The following is a 12,861-nucleotide window of genomic DNA, read 5'->3' as shown; positions in this document are numbered from 1 at the left end:
CCCAGAACAGAAGCGGGGTCAGTCTTTGGCAGACATTTAAAACTTGGCTTGTCTCCCGGCCAGCCACTTGCAGCGGGGGGCGGGGCTAAGTGTCATGGAAACCCCCCCTCCCGTCACCAATGGCGAGGCGGGAACAAGAGAAAGCGGGGAAGGAGGAGGGACTAAGAGCCGTAGGAACCCTCCGGCTAATGGAACATTTGATCTCAACGGAAAAGTGTCTCCCTTCCCTGCCAGCCAATGAAAAGCGAAGGCCGCTCAGGTGTCTTCTGAAGCCCAATAGCGAGGCGGCCCAGGGAGAGGGGGCGGGGCGCCTAGTTCTTTGTGGAGTTTGACAATAAGATGGCGTGGGAGGGAGCGGGGAAAGGGGAGGGGCTTCCGCGGCCGTTGGCTCCGCCCCTTCTCTCTCAGGCGCGGAGATCGGTGAGGCAGGAGCGGGCTGGCGCGACGGCAGGTGGGTGGTGAGTACCGGGTAAGCGGGCGGCAGGGGAGCGGCCGTGAAGGGGTCGGGTGCGGGGGGGGGGTGGAGGCCTCTCCGGCCTGGCGCTTGGAAGGAAGGCAGCAGGACCGTTGGGTGCTAGCCGTGGAAAAAGACCCCCGCGCTGGGTCACTGAGCCACGGCTTCAAAATGGCGGCGCGGAGGTGGAGTGGGGTGAATCATCCTCTCCCCCCTCGTTGCTGCCCCAAAGACTGTGGGGGAGGCTGACGAATTCTCCTCCGCCTCTCTTTCCTCGGGAGATAGTAAGCTCGTTTTCTTCGTGCAGTTCCCCACACATCCCCCTCCCTCCTCTTTCTCTCACGCCTTCATAAGAATATATATATATATATTCCTCCTTCTTTAGCCTCCGTCTTCCCGCTCCTTCTCCCGGGAAAAAAAATTGTTTCTCCCCATCCCTACTACCGCCACATCATCTCTTCTTAAGCAGCCACTGTTTTACAGTTCTGGTCCAAAATAAGCAATAGAACAAACATACCCGTGCCAGATTTTATTTTACTTTTCCTTCCCCCCCTTTTTTTTTTGGCGTCTGTTGTAAGGGGCTCGTTTCACTTTCTTTCCTCCCCACACCCGCTCTGGCCCCTTTTGGACCCAGCTTTCTCTGACAATTGAGAGAGAGTATCCTGTTTGCCCTTTCACGCAGGCAGCCCTGGCACCTCTCTCCAACCCCCACGGGTGATGGCTCGGAGATGGGGAGGAAGTAGTGAAAAGAGTCCCTTGAGTTACGAGACAGAAACTTGCAGAGATCACAAGAGAATGAAAGGGAAGGTATGATTCTGTTCACTGAGAACAGATGTAGCCCCCCCCCCCAAATTTGTCATACTTGTCTAATCTGTGTATAACACAAGAAGCTCCCTCAGTTTGGGCCCACCATCCCAGTATTGTTGACTGAGTGGCAGTGGCTCGCTGTGGCTTCAGGCAAAGTTCTTTTCTAGATCTATCTAAAGATCCCTGGTAGTCTTCCCAAGTATTAAAACAAGCTCAAATGGCATAACATTAAAAATCTAGACAAAATTGGTTGTTTCCAATGTCATATGGTAGGGACCTTGTGTATTCCTCCTATTTCTTCTCTTGTACCTGTCTTGCACATTTTAAAGTTGTTTTGTGTATTATTTTATCCCAATGGGGTAAAAAAAAAAACATTATGCACTCCCTCCATACTCTTACTGGGGTTTTTTTTTGCCTGTTTGTCTTTTATAAGACTTCTTGTGGAAGAAAAATAATCTTTGAAATCTAAGTTTTACAGAGTATCCCTTATGCTGTCCAATATTCAGGTGTCACCTATATCTGCCTATTAAGCCCCATCTTACTTGGTTGTATTTATATTCTGTCTTTCTTCCTGTGAGCTTTCCTCCTGTACATGCTTTCCAATCTTGTTCGCACAATTACCCTACAAGGTAGACCGTGTTGGGAGAGTGAGTGTCGCAAAGTGAGTTTGTTGGTTTTGTTAGAGCTATTTATTTCCACAATTTTAGTGCCCCATTACTGTTATCACTCTCTGGGCATTTCACAATATACAGAAAAATCACATCACTATATAATAAACTCTTATTGCTGGTTAAAAATACACTAGTATTTATTTATTTATTTTATATCCCGCCTATCTGATCAGGTCAGGCAGTTTTATATACTTTTGTCTTCATTAGCTTCCTAAAACAGAGGGATTGTGCCTGGCAAACCTGTAGGAAGCTTATTCCAGGGGAAGCGTTCAAGAAAGCTGGGTTCCTAGTATTGGCACTTTTTTTCCTCTTTGGGTGTTGCCATTCTTAACACTAAGGACAGCAAGGAGCAGGTGGGACAAACAGCTATTTTGTGGGAGAGACATTCAGCCCAGATATTGAGATCCTAAGCCAATACATTAAATTGAGCATGGAAACTAACAGGGAGCCAATGAAGACATGACAGTGTTACAGTAGATTTTGGAGATCACCAATGGGTGAACCATTGTTAGACATTTCGTATCCAGATAGGGCACAGCTGGGCAATAAGCCAAAGTTGATGAAAGACACCCTTGGCCACAGCAGATAATTTGGGCCTTCCAAGAGTACCCCAAGGCTGTAAACCTGATTCTTTGGGGAGTGTTAACCCTTCATGGCCAGATACCTATCCCCCAATCAATCTGATACCAGATAACTTAAGGAGCTGCACAGCATCACCTACAGATGAAGTGAAAGACAGGTAGAGCTGTGTGTTACCTGCATATGGATGGCAACAAATTCCAAATCTTCATATGACTTCTCCCAGTGATTTCATACAGATATTAAAAAGCATTGGAGATATGGCTACTCCTTGAAAGGACACTGTAACAAAGGTCCCAAGGGATAGACAATTCCCTTCCAAGCTATACCATGTGGAATCAGCCCCCAAAGAAAAAACTGGAACCACCGAAAAACAGACTCCAAGTTCAAAACTCAATAGCTGTTCCTGAAGGATACATGGTCATGGTCAGCAATATCAAAGGATGCAAAAGATCCAGGAGGACCAGCCTTCCCCTGTTTGTCTCTCAGGAAATGGTCTTATGGGGCAACCAATGCCATTTGAGTCCCACAGTGTGGCTTGAACCCCAGTTGAAATGGATCTATAGACTATCCATTCCCTCCGAGAACACCTGCAACTGGTCAGCTACCACCCTCTCAGTCATCCTGCCCAGGAATGGAAGCGGGCCTGTAGTTGTTAAGACCACATGTTGCTAAATTAGATTTCTTTGGAATGACCCTTATAATGGTTTCCAATGGGCAAGTAAATGATCCTCCCATAGAGATGCGTTAATGATGTGAATAGCCCATTCCACAATCACTTCCTTTCCTGATGTTAGGAATCATGATGGGCAAGGTTCTAGAAAGGAGGTGGTGGCTTTGCAGCATGCAGGTGCCTTGTCCACATCCTCAGGCCATACCAGCTGGAACTTATCAGCTGGTTGGGAGAGTGAGAACAGACAAAAGACAATATTTCTTTAACCAGCATGTTGTTGCCACAGGATATGGTGATGGTTTCTGGCCTAGATGCCTTTAAAAGGGGAATTGACAGATTACTAGAGGAAAAGTCCATCGCGGGTTACAAGCCATGATGGGGATGTATAATCTCCAGGCTTAAAAAGAAGCTACCTCCAAATGCGAGATGTAGGGGAGGGGTATCAGGAGACAGGTATCTACAGTAGTTGTCTCGTGTGCTCCCAGAAGCATCTGTTGGGGCCACTGAGATACAGGAAGCTGGACTAACTGGGCCCTTGGCCTGATCCAGCAGGGGTCTTCTTATGTTCTTATGATCCAATTTTGCCTGACTAAGATGATGCTTTAGACATCTCCATCAAATCTGCTGCTAACAAAAAGGAGTCAAAGTCCTGACGGATGCTTTCAACTGACGGATGGGTGGCCAGATGGATGCAATTCTCAACATTTGAATGAAAACTCTTTTTGTACTGAAAAAATTAGGCCATGATCTACATGGAAGAGTTCCATCTAATCGTTTGAAGCTGCCTCTGATATTGTGGCTTCTTTTGGCAGCCTTATTCCAGTATCTTCCAGATGCCTTTGTTACTAGCACCAGGTTGAATTCTGTGGAAGCTTTCCTCCTTCTGCTATTTAACCTTCATAATTGCTTTTTCACCTTCAACTCCTTCTGTAAAGCACAAAGAAGACCAGAGGGAATCTAGGGGCAATTCTAGTCTACAGCTTAGTTTACCTCTGAGTACTAAAAGTGTACATGCTTATTTTGACTGCCTGGGAAATTCTTCGAGTTGTAGACTTACAATACACACCTGTAGCAAAAACTGAAGCGAACATCCCACAAATTACAATCCAACCCTCTGACTGCATTTTGTTGGCCTTGTTCTGTCTATTCTACGTATTTGTGACTTCTTTCTGTTTTCAATCATTTCCTTGTGCCTTGTTCCTTATGTCTTTCTAATAGTATTATATATTTTTCTGATCTTCAAGACTGCCATTCTGATCTTGCTGAAACATAACGCATTAGACTGCCCCCTTTGGAGAAATAACTAAGAGCACAACCTTAAACATGTTCAGTCAAGTCAATCCTATTAATTCAAGGGGATATATTCTTTAGCATGTACAGTATACTTAAAAGGAAGGAGGAGGCTGCAGTACCTAAGTAAGCTCTCCATATGAGTCAGAATCCTGATTGGGGGGGCTCTCTAGGTACAGCAGCCTCTCTGTCTTCAAACAGTTGAGTTTCCATGACTACAAAGATGATAGAAAGGGTGGAGCCCTCAACACATGTGGGGCTCCACAAACTTTTAAACACAGCTAATTATGGCTCCACTCTTGGCTGTATTTCCTTCCTCAGCTCATCTGTGGCATGGAAAGATGGCGGAAGATGCCTTTGTCAGATTTTGGGAAACCCCCACAGCTCACTTCATTCAGCGTGGAATGTATGCTTCCTGCAATGTGTCAGTATCAGAGTTGCCATGGGGTGTAAAGAAGCCCCTTCCCACCAACTTAGTTTTATACAGTACAGCTAAATCTGGGCCCATTCCAGTGGACGGAAAATGCTTTGCTATTCCTCAAGAATGGGCAAGGTCTAAAGGCCCAAACACCACATACTTCCTCACCCACTCTATGTCAAGGTTAAATTTTGTAGCCATGCTAATGAATATGGTTATATCTGGAGATGCTGCTGATTATAAAATACAGATTTTTTTCCTGGACCTTACTGGTCCAGCTTGTAAATGGGAAAGACTGTTTATTGGAACAATTAAAATGGTTCTTTTGGTACATATCTTTGTTGTATGTGCTAAGAATTGTCTTATGTTATCAAAACTCCATTTATTACCCAGGTACGTGGTGCTGTAATACTTGCTGTATGGAATCTTGGTCCATAATATGGGGGAAGAGGAAGGATTGCATCAAACACAATTATTGGTAAGTAACTTTTAAGTGAGTGATTAAAGTTTGTCTAGTAGACATCAGATCCTGAAGCTGAGGCTCCAATACTTTGGCCATCTCATGAGAAGAGAGGACTCCCTGGAAAAGAGTCCTGCTTATTAGGCAGCAGGCCGAGATTACATTCACTTATATCTAATTGTGTTTTAATATTATTTAATTTAGTAGATAAAACCTGTTGTATGATTTTTAGTCTTGTGATGAGCCACCATATTTCCCAGTCCTTGGGGACAGGCAATATATAAATGAAAAGAAAGAAAGAAAGAAAGAAAGAAAGAAAGAAAGAAAGAAAGAAAGAAAGAAAGAAAGAAAGAAAGAAAGAAAGAAAGAAAGAAAAAGATGGTTCTTGTGGGTTTTTCGGGCTCTTTGGCCGTGTTCTGAAGGTTGTTCTTTCTAACATTTCACCAGTCTCTGTGGCTGGCATCTTCAGAGGACAGGAGTCAGAACTCTGTGTTCTGGGCAGAGTTCTGACCCCTGTCCTCTGAAGATGCCGGCCACAGAGACTGGCGCAAAGTCAGGAAGAACAACCTTCAGAACATGACCAAAGAGCCTGAAAAACCCACAACAACCATCAAATCGTGAAAGCCTTCGAGAATACAAAGAAAAAAAGATCCATTGTTTACCAGCATGTTTCAGATCCCTGATTCATCACAGCTGTTGCTGTTTTTTAATTGTCCCCTTGTATGTCTTCAATTTGTTAAGTGCTGCCTTGCTGTGTTTGACTTACTACAACCCTAATAGACTTCAAGGTGTCTGAAATGTTCAAGGAATGGTCTACCATTCCTACAACCAACTACAGTGGGGTCTTGACTTGAGAACTTAATCCGTATTGGAAGGCGGTTCTCAAGTCAAAAAGTCTGTAAGTCAAGTCTCCATTGACCTACAGTGCATTGAAAACCGATTAATCCCGTAACAGGCCGTTTTTGTTCTATTTTGGTTTTTTTCTGGTCTGTAAGTCAAATCTCAGTCTGCAAGTCAAACCTAAATTTTGCGGCCAGAGAAGTCTGTAACTCCAAAAGTCTATAAGTCAAGCCGTCTGTAAGTCAAGGGTCCACTGTAGCTTCTATGGGCAAATGGCAATTTGAACCCAGATCTCTTGAGTCCAAACCCAACCATCCAGCCACTGCACCACAGTTGCTCTCACTAGAAAATGTTTAATTGCTGCTGTATTGTCTCTTGTGGAATTACACTTAAACTGGAATAGACCTGCTGAAGCTAATTTGGTTCGGTGTGAGGAATTACGTTTTAACTTACTGACTTTGTAAAGTACCAGTTCTGTGCTATGCTAATTGAGGGTACCATCTATTTGCCAGCTTTTTGCCCAGAACTGTATGTGCAAGGCAGTTTGGTTTGTATTATAACTTGACTGTGGTAGAACTCAACAAAAATGGCACTAAATATAGCCAATACTGGTTTCTATTGCAAAAATCAGTGTGATACCTCTTCATGTATGCAATACATTGTATAAATGTGCTCTCTGATCAATAAGAAGGCCATAGCTGAGCACAACCTTTAACACACATACACAGATTTTATACTGATTCATTGCTCCTGTGATACCACAAAGCCTGCTGGTATTCCTAGAAATACTTTCTATGATACGACACTGAAGAAGGGGAGTTTGGAAGTGGCTTTTAAAAATGAGCTGTTCTTCAGTGAAGCTTCAGCCCCATAAACAAAAACATGATCAGGTAAGTCCAACTGTAGCTGAATATTACTGGTGTTCTGTGTATATACTGTGCATTAAAAACTGCACTGGGAATTATTTCAGATTCCTGGATCGCAGCATGCCTTTTTAGTCACAGTGTGGCAGAGGTCAGTAATCAGAAGTGTGCTGTTTCAAACTCCCAGATCTATCTCGGAATTCCCCAAGCAGAGTTCCAGTTCACAGGCACTCCTACATTTCACTTCCCTGGAACAGGGTTGTGTATCAAACTGTCTTGGGCCTACTTCCTGCAGAAAAGGAGAACTATCCCACTGCTTCCTGGGAGGCCTAAGTAGGAGGTGTAATCTTGCTGTCTATTAGGGTGTATAAAGAGCATCCCAATGAACTACACTTTGAACAAATACCTGGAAACAGTGGGGCAGTCTCCTTTTCTAGAGGATGTAGGTCAAAGCCATTCTTGGAAGACAGGCCCAGTTTCAGGGAAGTGAGATATATGTCTGTGTAGGTAGGTATGTGTCTGTGAGCAGGAACTCAGAATCGTGGGAATTAGAGTCCAAAACAACAAATGGTACGCCCTTATAAGTAACATATTTTAAGGAATTCTGAATGTGCTTTCAGCATAGGCTTCAGTCCCAAGGACCCCCCTCTCCCTTTTGCACTTTTTTTCTTTATACATATTTGAGGTACAGGAACAGGGCTCTTTAACCGTGGACTCTGCCAAAGACCTTTCATCATTCTATGTCTTAGTCACATAACAGCAGTCTATGACTATCCAGTTGGAGCTGAACAGACTAAAGTAGCAATCCAGAAAAGATGGAGATAATGCAACACAGTTGATTTAGGGATTAGGTGGGCTTTCCTTCTCCAAAAGATGTTATACTTTCAGTGCAGAACCAGGTTTGAAGACTACATATGTTTTTGTACCCAACTCTGGATCTGATTGCTGAGCTGGCATCTGGCTGGGTCAGCTTTTTGCCACCTTTGTCCAACCATAGCCTTGCACAGGAAATAATCATCCAACCACTTATATATTTCTTTGGATATACAGTCGGAATTAAATGCCATAGAAACTCGTTAACTGGAAGGAATATAGGCTCAAGGTGAAGGAAAGAGGGATAGGTCAGAGGGTTTTTTTAAGCTGTTATAGCATAGGCATCCTTCAGTCTCGAGAGACTATGGTAACATGCTCTGAATTGAGGAGTGTCCTCCAGAGCATGAAGGCCGGGTAAGGTAATATGGAGGATAAGCTGTTACCCAAGCAGCAGATCCTCCCTCTCCACATTGCTGAAATGGTCCAATGGAAAGGAGACACATGTCCTGGGGGTGGGGCCTAGGGGTGGGACTTCCTGCTTTAAAAGAGCGTGTCCCAGGACCCTGGACCCTTTTCCCTAGGAAGCTGGGCTGAGGGCGAAGGCCAGGTATGTTTGCATGGATGCCTTGCTGAGTTTTTTTTCCTGGGCTTTCTTTTTGTCTCTTGTCTCCTAAGCAGTTATGTGTTCTAAGAAAATAGTGGTAGGAGTAAAAGAGACTTCATAGGGGGAATCAGCTTTGAGGATGGGAAAGACTTTGAAAGTAGTGTTGCCACAGCGCTCTTCAGCCTACCATTTATTTTGGAATGTTTCTGAAAACTAGAGAACCTTTGCAGATGGCATTCAAAACTAGAGAAACAGACCAACATTTCCTGTAATTTTCAACCAGCACTGGGCAGAAACCCTGCCTTCGTGTGCACAAAAGTTCCAGTTGCAATCGGAACCAAATGAGCAGCAACACTAACTATTAGTGTGCATCACTAATACAGTGCTCTGCAGCTTAGAAGGAACGTTGGGACAGGCTGAAACATTCTCCTGTCTTGGTGGAGAGAGTTCATTAAGTTTGATTCTTCATGTAATCTAAAGATGGAACAGAGGCCTATTTTACTACTACTAATGTGAAGATGCTGTTTGCTGGTGCCATGATGTCGGAATGAACCTTGCATTTAAATAATTCATAAGTTATTCATTGGTCCCAGGACAATTGCCTTGGAACAAAATGACTATGCAGAATCATCCCCATTAAGATGGCTGCTGCGCTGTATAGATCAAGTCTCACTGTGTTCAGCAATCACATGAAGAAGTGACCTAACAAGCTTTTTTTTTTTCAAAATAAGTAACTGCAGTATAATTGAGTTGTGAAAAGCTGGTTTGTTTCCATTTCTGGTGTGACTGCCAAATTTTGACTTCCATTTCTAAAATAAGAATTTCTTCTATTAATGTTGGTATTGTAGTCAAGCTGCTTTGATTTGAAAATGGTAAACCTTTCAGAAGCCATGCCTGAATTTATGATATAATAGCATCCTGCTCTTCTTTCAACAGGACACAATGTTTGTTCGCGGACTGAAAAGGAAATGTATTGACGGAGAGGAAGATACTGAAGGAACTTTAGCTGGTTTTAAAGCTATTCCTTCATATAACCTTCAGCGGCAATCGCTGCTGGACATGTCTTTGGTTAAGCTTCAACTCTGCCACATGCTTGTTGAACCTAATCTATATCGTTCAGTGCTAATAGCCAATACAGTACGGCAGATTCAAGAGGAAATGACTCAGGATGGAACTTGGCAAATGATAAATGCACAGAGTTCAGGACCAGCCTCTTTAGACCGTCTAGTTTCAACAGATATCCTGTGCCGTTCCTCCAAGGAACAAGCTGAAGAAAAGCTTATTCAAGGTTATAGCAGCTTCTCAAAAGACTTTGAGGACACGCCATCACAAGAAAATGTAGAGATTTTAAGACCTGCTCCACTACTGCCTCCAAGAAATCTGCAGGCCAATGTATGGGAAATTGAGAGCCCTCCAGATAATAGGGGAAACTTCCATAAGTCGTTAGATCAAATATTTGAAACCTTAGAAACAAAAACTCCTGATTCTGTTGAAGATCTTTTTTCAGAAGTTGACAGCTCCTATTACAATCTTGATACAGTATTAACAGGAATGATGGGAAGTACAAAAATGGGACACTGTGATGTACTTGAAACATTTCCTCAAGGTACTGCAAATTCTAATTCTAATTGTAAATCTGATCTTAATGAGCTTGATCATTTTGTGGAGATTCTGGTTGAATCTTGAGATAAAGGATGAACCCTTTCAGGCAGCCAGATCTTGACTAGTAAAACTTCCAATAGTTTGTCTTCAAAAAGCTGCAAGTGATATCCTTCCCCCACCCACCCAAAAAAGCACTTCTTTTGCAAAGTTGTGTTGGTGTATAAAATTAGCCTGCTATTTGAGTATATCTTTTCAGTGACTCCAATTCTGACAAAGTATTCTATACATGTCTACGAGTTAACATAAGCTCAGTAAGCCTTCCAGGGGTTTTGTTTGTTGGGTTTTTTGTTTGTTTTGTTTTTGTTTTTTAATGTTGCCTTGGAAACTGTTGTCTCAGTGGAGGCCTAACCCATTCTTTAAAAAAATCTGGAAGCTCCTGTATGATGCCCACACATGTTCCCCTCCTTAAAAAACAAAATTGTTTTCCCAATCCTTTCTAGCATTAAGGGACATAAATGTAGCAGGATTCCTTGGTTGATCATCTTGTCTCCCTCGACAAGGTGCCAGTGCTAGATAGGTAAGTCCTTCAAATAAAGAGCATGGCTGTAAAATCCTCAAAACATACTGTCTGGTCTGAGAATTTCCAGATTCCCTTGGTATTTGCTCCTACAGTATCTGTTAATTTTAGTGGGACTACTTTAAGTAATTGGTTTGCGGACCAAAGATTTGGCTTCTCTCTGTGTTTAACTCCAACTGAATACTTCACTGACTTAGATTCTATAAAGCAGTGGTTCCAATCTTCCCAGCTAGCTTTTCTGTCATTCTTATATTCTGTTTTTAAATATAGTTATAGTTTTTAAAAAGTGTTTATCAGTGTTCAAAATATTTCATCTATTTTCTGAAAATATATTTTTGCTACAAATCTTCTGCTGACTGCTTATTTAGTATCCTGGAATATCTGCAGTTGTATTTTTTTAATGACTTTGAAAGGGTTTTTTTTTCTCATCATTAGTTTATCTGTATAGCTCAGTAAAAAGTGTATACATAAAAAACATGGATGTAGGGGCAATTGTCAGCATTTGATCTTGAAGTACTATTAATATTAAGAGTCAAGATATTCTTGATAATTGAACATTGGAAAAGATGTCATTTGCCGGAAGAGCTCTTGATGTATTTACACTTTGATTCAAGCCATGCTTTTGTTACATTCAAGCATAAACTATGGGTTTTATTTATAACTATTTATATGTATGTGTCATCAAGTGAATGATTGGGCTGAAGTCTACCATCCTACTTTGTTCTGCTTTTGAGTAGGGAGAAAAACCCTACCTTGCACTAATTAGGACATCACTGTTACAGAGGCCTTTCAAGACTTTCTCCAGACAATTTTTTCTGCTCATGCCAAGGAATAAATGTATATTTGGCAGAGTTAACAACAGGTTAGTATTCTAGAAAAAGATGCATTCTACATGTGAATTGTCTTAACTTCTAAAAGCGGTTTATGGCAAGAAGGTGCATCATACTGTGATAATATTTGCAATAAGGTTGCACTCTTGCCTTGGCAAATGCTATACATACAGAAAAGTAATAATGGGAAAAGGAGGAAAAAACCTGTCAGCACTCTGATCCTTTTCATAAAAGTTTGTGGGTTTTTTGTCTGTTATGGGCTGTTTCTGCCCTTTAACCAGCAATTTTAGCTACTTCACCTCAGTTTGCATTGGTGAGAATTGGAAATACTGCTTTTTAAAACATTCTGATTTCTGCAGTTACAATAGAATAACAAACAAAAAAAGTTAAAATATTGAACGCCTTATTGCCCAACAGAGGATAATAGATGCTGCAAGTGTATCTTTGTGCAAAGGGATTACCTTGGGAGCACCTTTGAAACCATGCACAACCAGAAGAATTCTTCCAAGCATTAAGATCCTTGCCTTGTGCATATATAGCTAAGTGTCTTTGTCTTAGTTTAGGTTGCAGCCTGAAACCACTTTCCATAACTAGCCCCACCTGAGCTAAATAGGGCTGCTTACAAGGAAGTGGTTTCACAATTGCAGCCTTAATAATTTAAGTGCTTTTGAAGCAACAGATTTGAAAATGGCATTGTACATTTTTCTAGTCTTGGCAAGTAGATACCTATTTCTGTAACTTGGTTTTGTGCCAGACAATGCAGTTTGTACGGGGACCTTTCTAATGCTTTTGAAGATGATTAATGTTTTTTATATTAAAGCTGACTATGAATTGACTACTTTGCTCTTCAGCTATTTTTCTTTTCAATTCAATAAATTCTATGCTAATCATCAGCTTCCATTAAAGAAATGTTTACCACAGGTACTGGTTTAAGAAGGGGTCTCATAAAATTAATCAGTATTATAAGTAGTTAGCTTAGACATGTATAATTTTATTTGATCACTATATCATTCTCCAAGCCATATTGGGATAACACCTGCTCAAAAACCAGTATATATTTTTGTTCTTTTTAAAATCTGATAAAGATGTTATCCTAATACGAATATTGACATTTTTCTGAAAGGTGGCACAGCTTTTTCTGCTGTTGTTATGATCTGCTACAATATAGTGTTATTTTTCCAGTATTTAAGAATGTGACTGCTTTCTCCAGAGATTTGCCTGCCTCACTCGCTGGGTGTTTTTAAGAGCCATCAGCAATAAGATCCTGGCCAATAAGCCAAAGATTTCTTGCTATATATGCCTTTAAAAATGTTTTTAACAGACAGATAAAACCATTTCCATTTCCAACTTAAGACCTGGCTCTTTAGGCAGGCCTTCCCT

General features: G+C 41.7%; 1 protein-coding gene across 3 annotated transcripts; it reads left to right on the top strand.

Annotated features, from left to right (window-relative positions):
- The first annotated feature begins 305 nt into the window (after positions 1 to 305).
- Positions 306 to 12,316, top strand: CDCA4 (cell division cycle associated 4). 3 transcript variants are annotated; one of them, XM_072986758.2, is made up of 3 exons: positions 306 to 451; positions 5,286 to 5,370; positions 9,409 to 12,316. In XM_072986758.2, exons 2-3 carry the CDS (start codon positions 5,332 to 5,334, stop codon positions 10,156 to 10,158), a joined length of 789 nt encoding a protein of 262 aa, XP_072842859.2. In that variant the 5' UTR covers positions 306 to 451; positions 5,286 to 5,331; the 3' UTR covers positions 10,159 to 12,316. The 3 variants fall into 3 exon arrangements, with proteins under 3 accessions (XP_072842859.2, XP_072842860.2, XP_072842861.2); XM_072986759.2 differs by having other exon boundaries at positions 333 to 469; XM_072986760.2 differs by having other exon boundaries at positions 350 to 458.
- The last annotated feature ends 545 nt before the right edge of the window (positions 12,317 to 12,861 follow it).

The sequence above is a fragment of the Pogona vitticeps genome, chromosome 1 (assembly GCF_051106095.1).
Source record: "Pogona vitticeps strain Pit_001003342236 chromosome 1, PviZW2.1, whole genome shotgun sequence".
Lineage (NCBI taxonomy): Eukaryota > Metazoa > Chordata > Lepidosauria > Squamata > Agamidae > Pogona > Pogona vitticeps.
This window is presented reverse-complemented; position numbering and strand designations above follow the sequence as displayed.

What these genes read in the sequence shown, in the direction of transcription:
- CDCA4 (XM_072986758.2), top strand. Translation starts at nt 5,332, where the DNA reads ATGGGGGAAGAGGAAGGATTGCATCAAACACAATTATTG. An exon ending in TGCATCAAACACAATTATTG is followed by an intron (nt 5,371 to 9,408) that starts GTAAGTAACTTT and finishes TTCTTTCAACAG; the next exon opens with GACACAATGTTTGTTCGCGG.